The 20,692-nt window shown below is 41.3% G+C and overlaps 1 protein-coding gene across 4 annotated transcripts in view; it reads left to right on the forward strand.

Annotated features, from left to right (window-relative positions):
• The window catches only part of LOC128421630 (ankyrin repeat domain-containing protein 36A-like), a 57,367-nt gene that overhangs the window by 13,987 nt on the left and 22,688 nt on the right, over positions 1–20,692 (forward strand). For all 4 annotated transcript variants that reach the window (XM_053404636.1, XM_053404638.1, XM_053404637.1 and 1 more), the window contains exons 12-24: positions 862–997; positions 2,517–2,578; positions 3,968–4,043; positions 4,332–4,376; positions 5,443–5,628; positions 6,105–6,157; positions 8,420–9,439; positions 10,247–10,458; positions 10,858–11,007; positions 13,104–13,137; positions 14,268–14,409; positions 16,566–16,782; positions 17,320–17,503. In XM_053404636.1, coding sequence (XP_053260611.1) covers positions 862–997; positions 2,517–2,578; positions 3,968–4,043; positions 4,332–4,376; positions 5,443–5,628; positions 6,105–6,157; positions 8,420–9,439; positions 10,247–10,458; positions 10,858–11,007; positions 13,104–13,137; positions 14,268–14,409; positions 16,566–16,782; positions 17,320–17,503 — 2,517 coding nt within the window. The remainder of the gene's footprint in view (positions 1–861; positions 998–2,516; positions 2,579–3,967; positions 4,044–4,331; positions 4,377–5,442; positions 5,629–6,104; positions 6,158–8,419; positions 9,440–10,246; positions 10,459–10,857; positions 11,008–13,103; positions 13,138–14,267; positions 14,410–16,565; positions 16,783–17,319; positions 17,504–20,692) is intronic.

Genomic DNA, 20,692 nt, shown 5'->3' on the forward strand with positions numbered 1-20,692 from the left:
GCTAGCTTTATTGTATTTCATCAATGCTACAAAATCTGCAGTTTGTTTCTAGTCACAGTTCAAGGTGCTGGTTCTGGCCTGTAAAGTCAGAAATGGCTTGGGCCTAGGATACAAGAATGACAGCTATGAGCATGCACAGTCTATAAGAACTTCCTCAGAAATCCGTCTTAGGGTGTCTACTCTTTTATAGTTGGTAATTACTGTTTTTTAATTGTGAACCGCTTTCATGAGTCCATAGAGGAAAAGCACATAGAATTACAATGATAACGGATCAGTAATGATTTATGGTTAATAAAATAATGGAAATGGAACTATGTTAAAAATAAGTAAACTATGACAACAGTGGGGAATCTCTAGCCTACAGGACTACAATTAAGCCCAGCAGGTTTCCCCAAACCATGCCAACCTGCCACGCACCTCATATCTGATGTCAGGTGCGGGCAGGTAAAGGTGTGGCTGCAAATGAACAATCAAGAGTTCTTAATTGTTCCTTGGCAAGTAGGGCTCACTGACAACACCAGTCAGCTGACTGGTTTCTGAGAAAACCCTCTTCAGAGTTCTTAGTGATTGACAGATTGATGGACATTTCTCCCCCTATAATGCATTGGCAGCAGTCTGAAGCAAGATGTTTCAGGTAAAAAGCCATTCTTAGTGTCTCCCACAAGAGGACCCTAGAGTGGTATTTTTAACTTTACAACTTATATGTACATGCTCAGAAGTAAGTATCATTTTGTTCAGTGGAGCTTACTCCCAGGTAAGTAGTACAGGACTTCCACCTTAAATCTTACAAAATTTATTTGTATGTAGATTAAACTATAAGCGGGAAGTTTAATTTTAAAATTAGTACATTATTTGCATTAGGGAGAATCTTCAGAGGAAGATGCTGAGGAAGAAGATGACGAAGAGAAAGATGGGGGAAAATCAGATGTTGTCGATAAAAAAAGGATACATATCGGTAGCCCTCAGAATCCCCTACAAGATGGTGCTGTTAAAAAGGGTACAAAACTCAAATTTTCTTTATCCCTATCACAGATTATAATGTTAATATCATTTTGGAATTTCATTTCGGTCACTCGCATATTTAAAAATTTGAAATACAGTGACTTGTTGCAAGCATTGGTCTCAGTCTGCCCTCAGACAGCCTTTACCTGTGTACCTGTCTACCTCTAACCCTGTGGTTCCCAATGTGGGGCACACGCCCCACGGGGGGCAATTTGGAAGCTTGTTTAGACCAAGTTAATGGCCTTTTAGGCTTCTTCCACGTGAATAGGAGTTCACTTTTTGAATAATAAGAATTATATGTCACGGGGGGCGGGGGGTGCATCAGGATTTTAGAGATGCTTAGGTGGGCCATGGCCAAAAAAAGGTTGGGAAATACTGCTCTAACCTGTCCAGGGGATGGCAGCTTCTGCCACCTTGTGTTGCTCTTGTAGAACTCAGCAGAAAGGAGAATGGGAACACAATAAGAATTAGTTGACTGCTTTCAATTGAGTTTAGTTCCACCGACTGTTGGTCGACCTGTCCATTGCCCAACCAGCCACTATTGGTTGCAAGTATCAGCAAGTCAGCAGAAAAGCGTATTTATTTGTGGCTAATGCTATTATAACAGCATAATCCTATGCATGTTCTCCTCTAAGACAATGCACTCCAGCTCAACCATCTTGGTCAAAATAAGGATACCTAGACATAGTGACACTCTCCAAATGTCTTTGGCATATGTATTTTATCCTAAAATGCTCTGACCACCCCCCTTGTCTATCATATGGCCATGCACTCTCAATGTTCACCCACTTAAATCATAAACATTTCCCTACTCATCCCTGATTTGTTCTGAACCAGGTGCTGTTTATTTCCTGTCTTTCCTGCTTCAATCCATTTAAAAATTGTTCTGCCTTCTTACTTATTTTAAATCTTAACTGTCTGGTTCTATCCTGGTTCAAATGGAGTCTTTCCTTTTGGGCAGACCCAGTTTGTCCCAAAATTTTCTCTGGTGCTAAACAAATCCAAAACCCTTTCTTCCAACACCACTGTCTCATCTGCATGGTTGACCAGTTGCAGCTCATTTTGGACAAATATAACTTGCCATGGTACTCCAATCTCTGGTGACTTCCAGATTGCATTATCCCAATGTATTCTATGTGGGGCTGCCCTTGAATCTACTCAGAAGCTTCAAAATGCAGCAGTCAGATTACTGGCTGGGGTTCCCCTTAGAACTCATATAACCCCAGTTTTAAAGGAGGAGTATTGGTTGCCAGTTAGTTTCCAGACCCAATTAAAGGTGCTCACATTAGTTTTTAAAGTTGCTTAGGCCGCAAATATCAGAAGGAGAGTCACAATGCAGTTAAACTGATACTGTGATGAAATGAATACCATTACTTTCTCTAGCCAAGCAAATGCTCAACTCAGCTTTACTGCTTTGTCACTTGCTGTGATGATTTGTCAGCTGGGGCTGCCCTCTTGCTTGTGGTGGAAAATTTCTTTTATAGAGAAAAATCAGTTGATCTTTTATTTTGTAGCTGCATTGACATTTGGAATGTATGAGGAAGAGGAAGAGGAAGAATCTTCATGGACTTCAAAGGTAGGCTACTTTGCACTACTGACGAGGCTTTCAAAGAAACATTGCTCTTTTGAGCCTCTTCTTGATTTCCTTATATATTATCCCGTATGGGGATTGAACTTGCAATCTTGACATTATCAGCACCACACTCTAACCAACTCAGTATGTTCTATATTTTACATACTTACCAAATCATAGTGCATATATGTGAGGGAACAGGTCATAGGTAAGCTTTGGAAGTGTAACATTGAATAGCAGAATATGTTTTTTTTTAAAAAAAATATTAAAGTTTTCTTGGTTTACAAAGGTATGTGCAATGTCTCTCTTTTTCAAGTTACATTTTCCATAGACCAATTTAATTTGTTGAGACATGGTAGATGAGTTGCAATGTATCATGGAGAAGCTGCGATACCGAGGTCACCAGTAATTGTCCTAGGAAATGTTTGGCTGCAAGCATTTGACCCTGCTTGAGTGAATTTTATTGTGTGAGAACAATGGGAGATATGTTCATTTCTATATGTAGTATCCGGCATTCAGTCACGAATCTGCTTTACACCATTAAAATTATTGGTCCAGCAAACTTCCCACATTGGAAGAGGGTATCCTACACTGAGTTGGTCGTCTCACATGAATCTAATTACCGTATTTTTCGCACTATAGGACGCACTTTTCCCCCTCCAAAAATGAAGGGGAAATGTGTGTGCGTCCTATGGTGCGAATGCAGGCTTTCGCTGAAGCCTGGAGAGCGAGAGGGGTCGGTGCGCACCGACCCCTCTAGCTCTCCAGGCTTCAGGAGAGCCCCACCGCCAGCCCCACAAGCTCGGGGGACAACGGGGAGGCGGAACGCCGCCATCCCGCTGTCCCCCGACTTGGCTAGAAGGCTGGCGGCGGGGAGAAGCCGGCTCCTCCCCGTCGCCAGCCCTGCAAACTCGGGGGACAGCGGGAGAGGCGCAGCGCGCCCTTCCCTCTGTCCCCCGACTTGGCTAGAAGGCTGGCGGGGGGGAGAAGCCGGCTCCTCCCCGTCGCCAGCCCTGCAAACTCGGGGGACAGCGGGAGAGGCGCAGCGCGCCATCCCGCTGTCTCCCGACATGGTTTGGAGGCTGGCGGAGGGCTTCCTCCTCCCCCAGCCCCGCAAGCTCCCAGAGCGATGCCAAAGCTGCGCGCAGCTTCGGCATGGCTCTGGGTCCCGTTCTGGGGGGGGGGGGGAAGCTCAGGCTTCCCCCGCCCCAGCCCCGCGCCTGGGGGGGGGAATAAATTTTTTCCCCTTTATTTCCCCCCCCCCCAATCTACGTGCGTCCTATGGACCGGTGCGTCCTATCGTGCGAAAAATACGGTACTTCAGTTAATCATCATAGCTAATGGTCCAATTCAGATGTTTCGTCTTTCTTTTTTGGATTATCTTTGTTGCAGCCAAAGTCTGATAAAGCTAACTTCAAACATGATGCTGATCCTCAGAGGGCAGAAAGCAAAGAAAAGCAAAAATCAGGTAATGCGTTCTATGATAAATTATTTGGAGGAAAATACACATTTTGTTTAATACAGTCATACCTCGGGTTACAGACGCTTCAGGTTGCGCGTTTTTAGGTTGCGCACCATGTCGAACTCGGAAGTACCGGAACGGGTTACTACCGGCGCATGCGCAGAATTGTGACCCACGCATGTGCAGACATAGCGCTGTGGGTTGCGAACGTGCCTCCTGTACAGATGACGTTCGCAACCTGGGCGTCCACTGTATCATTTTCAGCTGACATATTTTGTCTTTTTCTTCTTTCAGATTTAATGGAAGAACTTGGACTAGACGCTGCAGATGATCTTGAAGGTTCTTAGTTATTTTTATTTGTGTCCTGCACTGAAAATACAACAATAAACTATCCTACGCTTCTGAAGAAAGAACTTAAGGCCACCATATATTAGCTTAGTCTCTCTCAGGGCAGGTGTCAGGATCAGGTCAGCAATAATTCACAAGGTGTCAATGAAGTTAACTCTTTATTCAAAGAAACAAAACAGCTCAGGGGTGGTGAGCACAGGAATTCTTCTCAGCAGGTCTTGTCCTGATGAGGCAGTTGCGAGGATTGAAGGCCCCGCCTTCTCATAGCTCCCTAAGTCTCCTCCTTTCCTGGGTCCTCCTCAAACAATCTGAGGCTCCTTTGTCTTGCCCGTCTTTGTTCTGCCTGCTTCATACCTCTCCAGTTCTGGGAGACCAAGGAGGCGGAGAGGTGGTCACAGTGGGAGACTCCCTGGCTTCTTCAGCATCCTGCTTCATCTCTGCCTCTCGCCCCCCCCCCCCTCCAGCCTGCTTCTGCTTCTGGACTGTTCTCTGTCACAGACTCTTCCTGCTCACTAAACCATGTTTCCTGTTCAGCTTCTGACACCTCCTCCTCTCCCTCTGACCACTCATCGTTGTCCCACCAACAATCCCCAGGCTCTAAGCCTTCTTCCCTTGCGGGTTCCCCAGCTGGTTCCTTTCACCACTCCTCTGCATCTAGCTAGTCCATGACACACTGTGAAAAATGAGAGAGATTCCCACCATTAAGTTCTTGAGAAAAGGCAGACAATGTGGCCTTGGTACATTCTATGCTTCCATATACAGATGACCGTGTTTCTCTTGTGAGATGCATGAGAAAGTATTGTAAACAGAAGATCCTTGCATAGAGGGCTACCACTGAAATTCCTAAAGGAGAGCTGTGGTGATCCATTTTGCAGAGATGAGTATTTCAACTATAGAGAACTTTTGTTTGCTCATAATAGGCCATAGATCTTTCTATCCATAAATTGAAAACATATTAGGTAATTTTGGTCTGTTTTCTAGAAAAAGTAAATGTGTCATGGCATTTACTTAAATACAATGCATTTTGAACTTTCTAAAACTATTCTGACTTTATCAGATACATCTGACTGGGATTCTACCAGTAATTCATTGAGGACTGTTCCTTCTGCTAAACCGTTTAGCTCTCTGATGCAAGATGATGCATCTCCACTACAATTAACTAAAAATGATTCTGCAAGCAATACTGGTGTTGTTGGGAGAGCAGAAGAGTTATCTGATGTTCGAACAAGAAGTGCTTCAAAAGGTAGTTGGTTTCATTCTTTGCAATATTAAGATCTGCTTATATACCAAAGAGCAGAGAAAATGCCTTACAATTCTATTCACAACTCACTTGATATTTAGTGGGCCCACTTAACAGAGTTGTGGATTGCAAGGTTTGAAACTGGGTTAGTTGTTTTGGTTAGTTCTGGTTCTAATCTATGTTGAAGAATTAATTTTAGTGCGAGTTGGTATTTGGAGGGACATCCTAACCATATTTTCCTCCCATTTTTTGGATTACTGCTGGAAATATTCTGTCAGTTCTGAGTGCCCTGGAATGTTAATTGATTACTTGCATTGGAAGTCTGAATACTTCTCAGTTTAGTATAGCTAACTTGTTAGGTTTTTTTATTTAAAAAAACCAACCATCAGAAGTGTTTATACCATCTGGGTTTTCTGTGGAGTACAGTGAAACATAGAAATTATAATAGTTAACACACATTTTCATGTAATATTTTACAGATCAATGTAATGAACAAAAAGGCATGAAAGAATTAGAAAAAGATGAGAACAAGGTAATTATTTGAAAACAGTACACAAATACAAATGAAAACATTTGAATATTGAAACTGAATATTGTTTCTTATGTGACTGCAATAATCCTTAAGATTATTATTTTTTAGTTTTTCAGTGATTTTGAAGGTAAATTGATGAATTTGATACCTTCATCATCTCTGCTTCCAAACTCTGTTTTTTTTCTACTTGTTAATTTCAGCCAGATTTCTCATCACTGCCCATTCTCTATTTCTAGAACTGTATTGTGTTTATTTGAATGGGAACTCCCTTAAGGCTCTTGGTTTCTGTGGTCTCAACACATTTATAGATCCTTTCCTCTATGAATGAATAAATGAAAGAGGTAGGGTAAATACAATTATTTTTGAAAATACGGACTGCTGCATGTCAAATGTTGAGCAAAGAAAAGAATTAAAAGCTATGCCACTGGTAGAAAAGTGTATTTAGAAAGACTTTTAGCAGCAAAATGGCAATTACTGAGGAATTCAAAATAATGGGCAGACCTTTGCAGTAGTCTAGCAAATCAATGTTTGTATCATTCTTTCACATGGAATTGCTTGGGCGTATTACTTCTTGGGGTCGCTGAAAACCACAGCCCTACCAAGAGAGATCCCCCAGCCTACATTTTACTACAGAAGCACTTAAACATACAGTGTCAAAATTTCTCCGGTAATATTCAAGTATCTTGTAGTTTCGCAAGGCAGGAAGATATGTATTTAGAATAGATACTGAGCACCCTCCAGTGATAGCAAGAAAAAAATTACAGCTCCAATGAATTTCAGTACCCCTTCCTCCTTCGGGAGCCAGATCCAAAAGTGGAGATGTCTTAACCCTCTGTGGACCTGTCTTTGGATCATAACGGTTCTTATTTGTTGTGTGTATTTGCCTTTCTATCCTTCCCTTTGTTGACCATGTGGGAAGTCATTCAAGTCTGTGGTTTGTCTGGTTCCCTTTGCCCGCTGTTCTGCCCAACACTTTGTTCTTCTCCCGATCATTCCCATGTCTTTTCTAGGGTCTGTTTCTTCCTGTCTTCAGTGTTTCATCCACTTGTTCGTTTCATCCTTGTGTTCTCCCCTTGTTTGAGGTTTTTATACCATTGTTTCCTTAAGGTTTCTCCATGGGTGGGGATAGATGCTTGTTTCACGTGAGTGTTCACAGAGCTGAGCACAGTGTCTTAAGAACTGAACCTTGTCCGAGTTCAACCGTTGCCTCATAATGGGAAAGGCTCTTCAAAAGTCTTGTTTTTCCCATAAACATAGATCAGATCGTTCCCATTACCTGTCTGCTTCTTCGGAAGCTGCACCAGCCCTTCAGCCACAACTAATGCAGTCATTGTTTTCCATTGTTTTGCAAGTGGCTATGTGTGGCTTGCACAGATTCCCTGTGATAATCACCAGTGCCAGTCCATGCAAGTGGTGACAATTACTGAAGTAGGAAGTGTAACAATGATGTGTGAGGCCTCAGGTAGCTTGGGAAGAAGTTGTGACCTGTTGAGTATTCCTGTCTATCTGAAAAGTTAGATTTGCTGAGTTCTAATGGTTTTGAGAAGGGACACGGGTGGCACTGTGGGTTAAACCACAGAGCCTAGGACTTGCCGATCAGAAGGTCGGCAGTTCGAATCCCCGTGACGGGGTGAGCTCCCGTTGCTCGGTCCCTGCTCCTGCCAACCTAGCAGTTCGAAAGCAAGTAGATAAATAGGTACCGCTCTGGTGGGAAGGTAAACGGCGTTTCCGTGCGCTGCTCTGGTTCGCCAGAAGCGGCTTAGTCATGCTGGCCACATGACCCGGAAGCTGTATGCCGGCTCCCTCAGCCAATAAAGCGAGATGAGCGCCGCAACCCCAGAGTCAGCCACAACTGGACCTAATGGTCAGGGGTCCCTTTACCTTTAATGGTTTTGAGAGCCGTGAATTCTCAAAAGATTCACAGCTCTACTCCAGCTTCCTCAGTTATTCTTGCTACACAATAATTGAAAATCTGTCCAGGGAATACTTAATATTGGTACTTGGATTTTTTATTTTACTTTATAAATCTGTCCAAAGTGATGAGTTTAGTAAATTACACACACACACACACACACACACACACACACTCACTCACACGTGTGCACGAAAGGAAGAAATATATTTCATTTATTATGATGCTGCAGTCCCAACATTTTTGTTAAAAAATAAAAGGCCAACATTGAAGTCCTTCTTATAATATTTGTAGCATAATTATTGGTTGTCATTTGCTAATTCTTCTTTGTCCATACTTGCTTGCATAAGGATATAAATATAATAGGCACATCCAACTCTATAGAGAAACCACCACCTGAAAATCAGACTGAGAAGGCAGAAATTGCATATACTTGTGATGAAAAGAAAACGGAAGCAGCTGTTTACAATGCTGAATCAAACAATAAATACAATCATTTGTATTCAACACTCTGGGAAGAAAGATATGAAAAAATGTGGGTTGCAAGTGAGAAAAGGGAAGTCAAAACACATTTTAAGAGCATTACAGCAGAACTAAAGCAGATGTTCGGCGAAGTTAATGGAAATGAGAAAATATGCAGTACTACTGAGGAAGGAATATCGCAAGATGGCTTCAGTGGTGTATTAGAGGGTACGAAAGAATCACCATCACCTCATCTGTCTAAAGGTACCATTGGTATACATGGAAAGAGTGATGGAGAGTCAAACTCTGTGATCACAGAAATGGAATTCAATACTGAAAACACAATTTTATATCCCCAAAATTCCATTTCTCAGAAGCCTCTTTTTAAACTGTGTAAGAATGAAAATCAGAATATTGAGCAGCATTGGAACTCACATGATGAGGCATTGTCCAATAATACAGGAGGTACAAAAGTGAATCTAGGTGAAGAAAGGAGTGACAATACAGTTGAACACTTGGAAAGAAATAAGAGTGGAAAGACTTCAGCTCCAATAACAAGTCCCAGTTATTCACCATTGCATACTTGTAAAGACAGTGTTTCAGATGCAACTTTTAAGACTGCAGGTATCAAACAACCGATCATGACGGACGATTCAAACTTACATTTTGATGTAGCAAATGAAACAAGTAGAAAAACTCTACATAGTTTTAAGACTGTTGTAAGCAGTTGTAAAGATACCGAGATTGGAAATAAAGTGAGAAACTCTGAACAAAGCATCCATCAAGCATCAAAAAACGAACTGGATAAAGAATTGGAACGTGATGTCGCAAGGTTTAAAAATGAGGTAGGAATGCTGCAGATAGTGTTCCTGGCTTTGGAGAACGAAAAAGCCCAACTGCAAAAAGAGGTAGAGGTGTACCTGCTGCTTTTCATTCTTTGATCTTTCTTGCACTTCAACCATCCTGTTCATTTTAGCTCTTCAGCATTTATCGGAAAGCCCTCTTTTTAAGCTTCACACAATTATTCTTAAGCGGATCACGAAGGAAGAGATACATGCTTTCATTCCATTAGACAATGATTTTAACAATTAATTCACCAATTTGTTTTTATCATGTATTTCTTGTTTTTGTATTTTTGTATTTCTATGCTGTGGACCACCTTGAGATCTATGAATCAAGGGCAGTTTACAAATTTAATAAATAAATGAATAAATAAATAAATTTAATAGTTGACTATACTAACATGAAAACGCTGTAAATAGGTGCAATGGCCTAACAAATTCACTGCACCCATTTTAAGCAGGGTAAGAATTTGGGCCAAAATGTGAAAGTGGCTTCTGAACAGGGTATTGATCAATATTTCCATTTACTGTCATTCTTGCTTGGCACTCTTCACTTTTGCTGTGTGAAATGTTACTCTTGTAAGATTCATTTTCCTCATTTATAGTATTGTTGGTCACTTTTCTAAATAATATTTTATCTGCTTTCACTTAAATATTGTGTGTGTTTTTTCTGTCACTAATACATGTATTCTTTCATTACTACCTGTTATGCAATACAAATTTTTATTAACTTGCAAGCTTAGTAGTGAGTGTTTTCTTTTCAAGGGTGAAATGGTTGTTTTCCTGGAGTGTTGAGCAAAAAATAAAAGAACAATTAAAAATTATTGGCTTTCTACTTGCATTCTGACAAATATATTGACTTGTTTGTTTTAGGTTGAAGAGGAAAAAAGAAAGCAGAAATGGGAGGAAGTGGAGGTCGTTGGGAAAAAAGAAACTGCAAATGTTGGGGGGAAACTGGCTGTGAATATTGAACAAAGGGATCTAAAGCCCTCAGAAAATGAAGGTGAAATGATGGAAGAAAGTCCATTAATGAGCAAAATTTCCTCAGTAGATAGAAAGGGATTACTTACAGTAACTTTTAAGAAGTGAGTATGAATAATAATATTAATACACATCTGTACTCTTATGAATGTACTGAATGAGTTTGCACAAGGAGATAAGTAACTATGCAACCATCTGATGTAGACTATATTTACATCTCCTTCCTGGAAACGTGAGAGCATAGTTCATCATTTTGAATTGAAATAGTCATACTGTTGTAGTTAGTAGCATTTAGTTCTAATTTTCCTCAAAGAGTCCCAAAAATCATCTGCCAATAATTTTTCCATCTTTAAGTATGTTATGGTTTCATTTTTGTCACTGTATAATTTTTTTTGTTTTGCTACAGGTGCATTTGTTTTAACGCAGTGCATATTATTTAAGGTAGTGTGGGTTACAATATTTTGCTGTAGCTTCTTAAATACTATATTTTTTCTGCATTTGAGGGAAAATCCTATTGCCAAGGTGAAGGATGTAGAAAAAACTGAAAATAAAAAATGGATTTCAAAGCAGAAAACCAGTCAGGAGATTATTGAAAATCTACATGAACTTCATGATGACAGCAGTTTAAGTGAAGCATCTTTGGAAGAAGAGAGGTACTAAAAGCCATAATGTTGTTTGTTTACAGGGGTCAGCAAACTTTTTCAGCAGGGGGCCGGTCCACTGTCCCTCGGACCTTGTGGGGGGGGGGGTCGGACTATAATTTTTTAAATTTTTTTGGGTGGGGGGAGAACGAATTCCTATGCCCCACAAATAACCCAGAGATGCATTTTAAATAAAAGGACACATTCTACTCATGTAAAAACACGCTGATTCCCGGTCCATCCACGGGCTGGATTGAGAAGGCGATTGGGCCGGATCCGGCCCCCGGGTCTTAGTTTGCCTACCCATGGTTTAGAACATTAGAATCATAGAATTGTAGAGGGTCATCTAGTCCAACCCCCTGCAATCCAGGATAGCAACGTGGGACTTGAACCCACAACTCTGAAATCAAGAGTATTAAGCTCTACAGACCGAGCTTATCCCACCATTGAATGCATGTTACTTGTTTGGTGGGTGTAAAAAGCTCTGTTATTTGGAATAATGTCAGTGATATATTTAGCCAAGTATTGCATCTCCAGATTTACCAGAGCCTCCCAAGTTCTCCTGAAGAAGCCTTTGCAATTATGTGTTCATGCTGCCATTTTGCATTTGGATTAATTTTGAATTTGCCAGGGCTATGCATCAGTTCTCTGTGTATCCTGAATTATCAGGATCTGTTCTTATATTTTTGAATCTGTGCCTCTAACAAAGTGTCTCAAAGCCTCACAGAGACTCCATAAGATTCCAAGTGTCTCTGTAGTCTCAACTCAAACGCCTCATTATTTCAGGAAGCTGACTCAGGAAATACCCAGAGCTTAAGAGGTGTGGGGATCATTTGTTTAGACCAATATTCAACAAACCTGGGTACCACCAGTTGTTGGACTACAATTCCCATCATCCCTGACCGCTGTTCCTGTTCCCTAGGGATAATGGGAGTTGTAGTCCAACAACAGCAGGGGCCCCAGGTATGAGAAACACTGGTTTAGACACACAGGTCTAACTTTTAATCACAGTTAATTATTTCCCGAAAGGAACGCGGGTGGCGCTGTGGGTTAAACCACATAGCCTAGGACTTGCCGATCAGAAGGTCGGCGGTTCGAATCCCCGCGATGGGGTGAGCTCCTGTTGCTTGGTCCCTGCTCCTGCCAACCTAGCAGTTCGAAAGCACATCAAAGTGCAAGTAGATAAATAGGTACCGCTTCGGCAGGAACGTAAACGGCATTTCCGTGTGCTGCTCTGGTTCACCAGAAGCGGCTTAGTCATGCTGGCCACATGACCCGGAAGCTGTACGCTGGCTCCCTCGGCCAATAAACCGAGATGAGCGCCACAACCCCAGAGTCGGCCACGACTGGACCTAATGGTCAGGGGTCCCTTTACCTTTACCTAATTATTTCCCAGGGCACTCCAATCACAGCGATTTGTTGTGGGATGATTAAAAGCTGTGTTTTTAATGTGGATCTATGTCTGTCCCTATGCAAGTCAATACGGACATCTCAGTTGTATCCCCACAAACTCAGAGAGGGAGTGTCTAGCAGCCCCCCCCCTTTTACCACTACTACCCTGAACCATTAGAGTAGCAGGATCACTGTGTGTAAGAGGGTTCCTCTACCCTAATTTCTTGGAGTTCCCTACTCACACCTTGCCCCTATGCTTCCTATTGCATGACCATGTCTGCAAATTGTATCTGGTTCTGATAGAAAAATGAAAAAGTTACATACTTTTCTTTCAATTAAAACATCAAACTTTAAAACATCAAACTTTAAAAGTGCCTTGCACGCACCATCACACTGGGTTTATCTGCCTAAAATTTGACAGGCTTCTGCACTTTGTTGGGGCTGCTACAGGGGCTGCTAACTTCATCCACTTAAGTTAAAATATATGTACTGTTTTTGGAGTCCCCATTATAGTGAACGATGGGGAAACAGTTTAGTTTTTAACAGATCTAATGTAGTTCCAGATAAAGAGCCTAATTAGAAACACACAAAGTGGCTCCTAAACAGACTGAGTTGCTGCCCAAAGATACAGATACAAAATTTCTGTACATTTTTAAAGTTAAAAGTAGTTTACTTGCAATACTTTCATACTGAAAAGTGTTATGTTTGTTTTCTAGACACCAAGCCCGAAATGTGAATGAAACAAAAAAGGTACTGTAAAATAGGCTGTCAAAATTTTACCTTAACTTGTAAACATTTGTACACAACTATAAGTGGCAAGGGTATTTTCACCAATTTTTGTGGAAGAAAGAGTGGCCACACTCATGACATGCTGTGCAAAAGCAGGAATGAGTTATAGCAAGCCTTGGACATGCATGTCCCCTGGATGTGTGAAGAGATCTCTGTGTGGAAACAATCTGCACTTGGTGGTTGCTAGCAAAGTAACTTGCAGTTAGACACTCATAATCTGCCACTTTCAGGAAGTCAGTTTAATGATTCAGTCAGACCAGTTGAACTTTTTATGACTTCTTTTAATACAGAACTGGATATGAGCTATAATAAAGTTGTGAATGAGAGGCAAATTATGCCAATATTCTGGTCATGGCTATATAGGACTGTTAAAGAAATTGGGAGAGAAGAAGTGTGGATACCAGCACCTGGAGAATTAGAAATCAGCAGCACTATTAGGAAAGCTAAGAGCTGTTTAAAAGTTGTTAAGTAGGCAAGTTCTCAGCTAGCCTTCTGCCTAGGGAGAGCCAGCTAATGACAATATAGGTGTACCGCTATTATGCATTCAACTAAACAAGGCAAAATGCTTTGGCATAAAATCCAGAAACTGTTTGGAAGTGGGTGAGCTGACAGAGAATGTGGCACAGGCACATCATGTGGTGCCCTCCATGTGTTATTAGACTTCAACTCCCATCAGCCTCAGACAGCATAGCAAATGGTCAGTTTCAGCGGGAATTATAATCCAATATTTGGAAGGCACCATGTTGGCTACCCTGGATGTAGTGCAAAGATGGGTTTGTGTAACAAGCTAAACCCTGGTTTGCTTGCATATTAGACATCAGGCCATTGTTTAGGACCAAACTGTAGATCTGTTCGCATCTGGACAAGAGGGGAGGATCATGGCACCAAGGTCAAGGATAGTCATGCTTCTCAAGTGTTTTGTAGTGAAATAACCAGCATGTGAACTGATCATGGTTTGATTTGACTGAATTGTGCTGAACTGAGCTATTGCTGTATTCTTGAAACACTATTTATGGCCTAATAGTTAAAAAGAAATGGGCTGATTTGTTATGATGTTTTACTCTATTTGATTATGTATTTATTACTCGTAGATCTATAGAGCAATGGGAGTTGCCAATGATTTTGATGACTTAACTCCGTCTTCAGATACACCTACAGACGATATTGAGTTACCTACTTCATTCTATAGAGAAGCTATGATGTTGATAGAAAAACTTAGTTTGGATAGTAAAGGTAAGCACAGTGCTATTGTTACCCATAATATTCAGAACAAAATAAATTTAACACCCAACAGTGTCAACCTGCTCGCACAGCTTTTGCTCTTGTAAACAAGACTTCCTCTCCCTCTATTTTACCCTGTATGCCCCTAAATCTAATTGGCAGGGTAAGGGTGGGGCCATCTGAATATGTTTGTATGTCCTCCTCTGGGTGATTTGCAGTAGATCAACAAGGATTTTTAACTCCTAGCAATAGCAGCAACAAAGCAACCACTCATCAGGGAATTTGGACCAAACAACTAGCAGTATGTTGATGACATTCAGCTCTGTCTCTCCCTTCTATAAGTGTTAGAAGAGGCAGTGCAGGTCCTGAATTAATACCTGGAGACAGTAATGTGGATCAATGAGTAGAACCTTAATTCAAACAAGACTGTGGTCCTGTGGGTGGGTAATTCTCATGTCTGAGATAATCATCATCATCATCATCATCATCATAAAATTATTATTATTTATTTATACCCCCCCATCTGGCTGGGCCTCCCCAGCCACTCTGGGCGGCTTCCATAGAAACCAAAAATACAGTGAAATATCACACGTTAAAAACTTCCCTGAACAGGGCTGCCTTAAGATGTCTTCTGAATGTCAGGTAGTTGTTTATCGCTTTGACATCTGCTGGAAGGGCGTTCCACAGGGCGGGCGCCACTACCGAGAAGGCCCTCTGCCTGGTTCCCTGTAGCTTTGCTTCTCACAATGAGGGAACCGCCAGAAGGCCCTCGGCGCTGGACCTCAGCGTCCGGGCAGAATGATGGCGGTGGAGACGCTCCTTCAGGTATACTGGACCGAGGCCGTTTAGGGCTTTAAAGGTCAGCACCAACACTTTGAATTGGGCTCGGAAACGTACTGGGAGCCAATGTAGGTCTTTCAAGACCGGTGTTATATGGTCTTTACGGCCGCCCCCAGTCACCAGTCTAGCTGCCGCATTCTGGATTAGTTGTAGTTTCCGAGTCACCTTCAAAGGTAGCCCCACGTAGAGTGCATTGCAGTAGTCTAAGCGGGAGATAACCAGAGCATTCACCACTCTGGCGAGACAGTCCGCAGGCAGATAGGGTCTCAGCCTACGTACCAGATGGAGCTGGTAAACAGCTGCCCTGGACACAGATTTGACCTGTGCCTCCATGGACAGCTGTGAGTCCAAAATGACTCCCAGGCTGCGCACCTGGTCCTTCAGGGGCACAGTTACCCCATTCAGGACCAGGGAATCCTCCACACCTGCCCGCCTCCTGTCCCCCAAAAACAGTACTTCTGTCTTGTCAGGATTCAACCTCAATCTGTTAGCCGCCATCCATCCTCCAACCGCCTCCAGACACACAGGACCTTCACCGCCCTCACTAGTTCTGATTTAAAAGAGAGGTAGAGCTGGGTATCATCCGCATACTGATGAACACCCAGCCCAAACCTCCTGATGATCTCTCCCAGCGGCTGCATGTAAATGTTGAAAAGCATGGGGGAGAGGACAGAACCCTGAGGCACCCCACAAGTGAGAGCCCAGGGGTCTGAACACTCATCCCCCACCACCACTTTCTGAACACTGCCCAGGAGGAAGGAGCGGAACCACTGTATGACAGTGCCCCCAGCTCCCAGCCCCTCAAGACGGTCCAGAAGGATGTTATGGTCGATGGTATCAAACGCCGCTGAGAGATCCAGCAGAACTAGGAAACAGCTCTCACCTTTGTCCCTAGCCCGCCGGAGATCATCAACCAGTGCGACCAAGGCAGTTTCAGTCCCATGATGAGGCCTGAATCCCGACTGGAAGGGATCCAAATTTGGTGGAACAGCTTGTTCTGGACAAGGCTGCACTCCCCTTGAAGGAGCAGGTTTATAATCTGGGAGTGTTCCTATAGCCATCATTGTCACTTGAGGCCCAGATTCTTGGAAGTTCAAGTGCATTTACAATACATGTGCAGCGCAGCCCTCAACGCTGCGGTGAATTTGGAACCCTAATCTTACCAGGAATTCCTTGTGTGAATCACACCTCAAGAGTGCACTCAATATGTGTGTTTTTTTCCAAGCACATTTTTCCAGGGTATTGACATAAAGCTATACATCACTCACTTGTTGCTATGAATTAAAGTTTTGAACAAGTAAGTTAATACTACACTGTTTCCCCTAAAGCAGATTCTGTGAGTCTCCTGAAAATTCAAAATATATGTCATGAATATGAAAGTTTAATTGAACGTGAAAGAGGATGTTCTATTCATCTTCGAGGAAAAGTAAAAAAAATTGAGAATGAGAAAAAAGAGCAGCAGAGAATACTGGAAGAAATGACAGAAATGAAATCTACACTGGATCATAAAAAAGTTGAATGGGAAAGTACTATCAGCAGTCTCAAGTAAGCTGTCATGAAAAAATTCAATTCTGATGATCTAAAAAAAATAAAATGGAATCAGTTTTATTAGATACTTCTGCTGTAAAAAGTTGGAGACTTCCTAGGACGGAGTCAGCATTGTTAAGCTAAGGTTTGATTAGAGTAGCCTGTTCTTAAACTGGAACAACATACAGAAATGGCATCACTTGATGTCTGCACATTGTCACATTTCCACAGGGACCTATGTGCTTAAGTCCAAATGTGTAGGCCGAATGTTGCTATCAGTGTGCATATGTTTTATTGCTTAGTTTCTGTTTTTGTGTTGTAAACTGCCCTGAGATCTATAGATGAAGGACTGTAAACAAATTTAATAAAAATAAAAATACTACAAAGGTCACTGTGTAAACATTATAGTCTAATGAACAGGTGGCTGGAGCAGGGCAAACAAGCACAGCTCCCTCATGCACATAGCCTCAAACATCTCTTATAGAGGTATTTTAACCTAACATTAAATGCCTGCCTCTGTATTCATACATGTCTTTCAAAATGGTTATTTGCCAGATTTTCTTTGAAACAAGAAGAAGAAAAGAGGACAAGTGCTGAAAGGTTGTACGAGGAAAACCAAGAACAGTTAAGGAAGAAAGAGGAGCAGTACTATAAACAAACAGAAGAAAAACAACAACTTGAGTTAATGCTGAGAAGTCTGGAAATGGAATTTAGAACACTGAAAAACCACTTGAAACAGGTTAGATTAATTTGGAAACATTAAACTGTAGAGTTGGAAAGAACCCAAAGGGTTTTTAGTGCAAACCATTGCAATGCAGGAATCACAGCTAAAGGCAATGGAGAAATAAAGTAAAAATGCCTATGAAAGTACTGAAACCTTTTTTAACAGCTTGGATTTGTAGTAAGCATTTGTCTGAGACTACAAATTTAACTATTGTACTCTCGTGTTATATTTGGTTGTTTACAAAGAATATGAACAGAAATCAGTTTTTTGTGGTAGGAAGTTCTTACTCATATTCCATTACCTCTGAGTCTAACATAAATTGGTTAATTGGGTGATCCTAATTATGTTTACTCATGAGGAAGTCCCATTTATTTCAATAATATTTACTTTGGGCTAAATATAGTTAGAACTACTGTCTTAGAAACAGGCATTATTTCTGAACATTAAATTTGGCCTGGGATCAGTGCTTGAAATACAGCTCACCATCACCACCAATCTTTTGTGATGCATCTCCTTAGCTCCTGTCTTAGAAAGCTCCAGAGATGACTTAATTTGTCTCCATACTTCTATTCAGGGACCTCCCATGCCTTCCTACCTTAAGCTACCTTACTGTGCTGGCTGATATCAAACCATCTATCCTGTGATTCATTATGCAGATCCCAGGCAAGATCTCACTTTAACTAGTTGCTTGCCTGCCTGTCCTTGCTCTGGGTTTTGTCAGCTGATTCCAGAAACACACTCAGAATTCCGGCTATCTTAGAATCTAGGTACATTTTCTGGTCCAGGCAAGTGGGAACAGCTTTGCTAACTTGGGCTATGTCGGAATCCAAAATAACCCTGACTCCGGAAACAGCACATTCTTGGACTCCTCCCTGTCTTGTCTTCCTTAATTCCTTGCTGCAATTTAACTCTGGCACACAGAAGGGGTGCTTTCTGTCTTGTTGGGGTGGAACTTGCAGGTCTAGGGGCAAATGGTGAACTTCTGCTGCTGAGAAAATGCATAGCCTTAGCCAGCTTCTTTGTGAAGATCCAGATTGGATAAAATCAGTGTATAGATTTCTGAAAGAAGTTATGTAGAGTTGAAGGGGTGTTGAGAATACATTCCCATGCAAAACAAGGCAAACCCATGTGAATATTATTTTGTCCACATTGGGAACACAGACTAGTACAGAGAGGTTGCTGGCCAAAGGGATCTTGACTAATGAAAGCAATAATTCACTGTGCATCACTGATAAGCTGTAGCAGATGATTCTGTTTCGGGAAGGTTTTCTGTTTGGTGGCATAGGAGGGAGGGCTGAACAGAGATTGTCTCTCCCTTTCTGGAGAACTAGTGAGTGCAAAATAATGAAGATTTTTCAGATCTATGCTTTGTTTTGCAACAGGTGCCAATAAATAATGCTCATGAGAAAGTAGACCTAGTTATTCTATTTCAGCAATAGGGACTGTGTCTTATGAGGACCAATAAGAGACAGTGAAATTGGAAGGCAGGCAGGAGGTGGAGCTTATGGGTCCACTTCATGAGCATTATGGACCCCTTTACTCCCCCACTTCATAATTCAAGTGTTGATTTTTCTCTTATTTGATTTCTCCATTTAGCCAAGAACATTGACCTACCTTTTTAAAATGTCAAACTATTCCAGGTACTGAGCAAAATATGGATGGGCTCCACATTCATGTCTTGGGTTAAGCTGATGTATTCTAAACCTACTGTCTCAATATATGTAAACAAAGTTCCACTAGAAACCTTTAGGTTAAAAAGAGTGCTTGCTAGGACTGCCCATTCTCTCCCTTATTATTTAATCTATTTATCGAACTCTTGGGTGAAATCATCCAACCAAAATTTAGGAGTAAGTATCTAAAATTAATTTTCTATGCAGAAGTATTGCAATGATTGCCAACCGTTTTGGGACTTAGGGGGACATTTGTGATTTTGAGAAGATGCTGAAGGGACCAGTCAGAAAATGGCCTAATACTAAATCGCTGCCATTTCCAAAAGAGCAGAAAAGGAACATAAAATGTTTCAAGTGTGGGAAAATCGGTTTGTTTTATTTTAAATAGAAATGCAATGCAGAATCTTTAACCAGGTGGCCTATGTGCCAGCTTACTCATACTGATGGTGAGCAGTTCAAGACCGCTGTTCTCTCTTCTTCTGATTTAAAAAGAGTCACCTTGGACTGGACAACCCTTTACATAGGAGACACTTTCAAATAGAGAACTGTCTACTTTGAAACATGTATAAGCGGTATACGTGTCTACTTAGAAATAAATGAGAAATACATTTTGAATAAGGTTTACCCTCTGATAGGTGTGCATACGTCAAAGAGAGTGTAAGCTGAGCAGTCATTGTACACAACAACCAGCCCATGGTCAAAATTCTAAATAGTATATGCAGTCTTGCTACTTTAGCTTCTGTTAAAGGCATGAATGAAAAAACGTGACTCCGAAAGACCCAGAAAGGCTGCCTAAGGCCTATTTTATGACAATGTTTGATCTCCTAAATACCAACCTGATAGAATACCAAATACCAACCTGATAGATATAAATATTAAATCCCCTAATTTACGTAAAAGAAATAACTGATAATCAGTAAGCATGTTTTGCTTAATTAGATCTTACTATTTCTGTTGCATTTAGCTTAAATGTTTTAGGGAGCAAAAGGAAAATAGACTTTTGAAAAGTTTAGTGACCTCATAATTAACTAGATAGGCCAAGTGTTTTGTGATGTCAGCTGAAGCTCAGAAGGAGAAATGGCTATGTCAGTTCTGTAATAGACAGCTTTACAGTGCTCATCCATATGTTAATGTTTACACTGTTAAAAACAGTATGCATTCTCCTCGTTTGAGTTCAGTTTTAAAGATTTTTGCCCCTTTCTGTTTCCTTTTGATACTGAAGAAGCAGCATACTTAAGGACTTTTTGTTACTCCTTATTTGCTTGATACCTTGAGTCTGAATTTCCTTTCACAAATAGTTTCATGCTTCTAGGTGGTATGTTAAACTGAACAAAATGTTTTAGTAGAGTGAGAAAATGCAAAATACTTAGATGACATTGAAAATGTTTGGTCATCTGCCAAATCTGATTACTGAAAATTGGTCATTACCAGCATTCAGAATATGTAGGAGTATTTTTATCTGGTGCCTATGAAGGCTGGGGTAAGCTACCAGCTGTATTCTGATTTTAATAGAATGAAGAAAATTGACCAACCT

The sequence above is a fragment of the Podarcis raffonei genome, chromosome 10 (genome assembly GCF_027172205.1).
Source record: "Podarcis raffonei isolate rPodRaf1 chromosome 10, rPodRaf1.pri, whole genome shotgun sequence".
NCBI classification, from domain to species: Eukaryota; Metazoa; Chordata; class Lepidosauria; order Squamata; family Lacertidae; genus Podarcis; species Podarcis raffonei.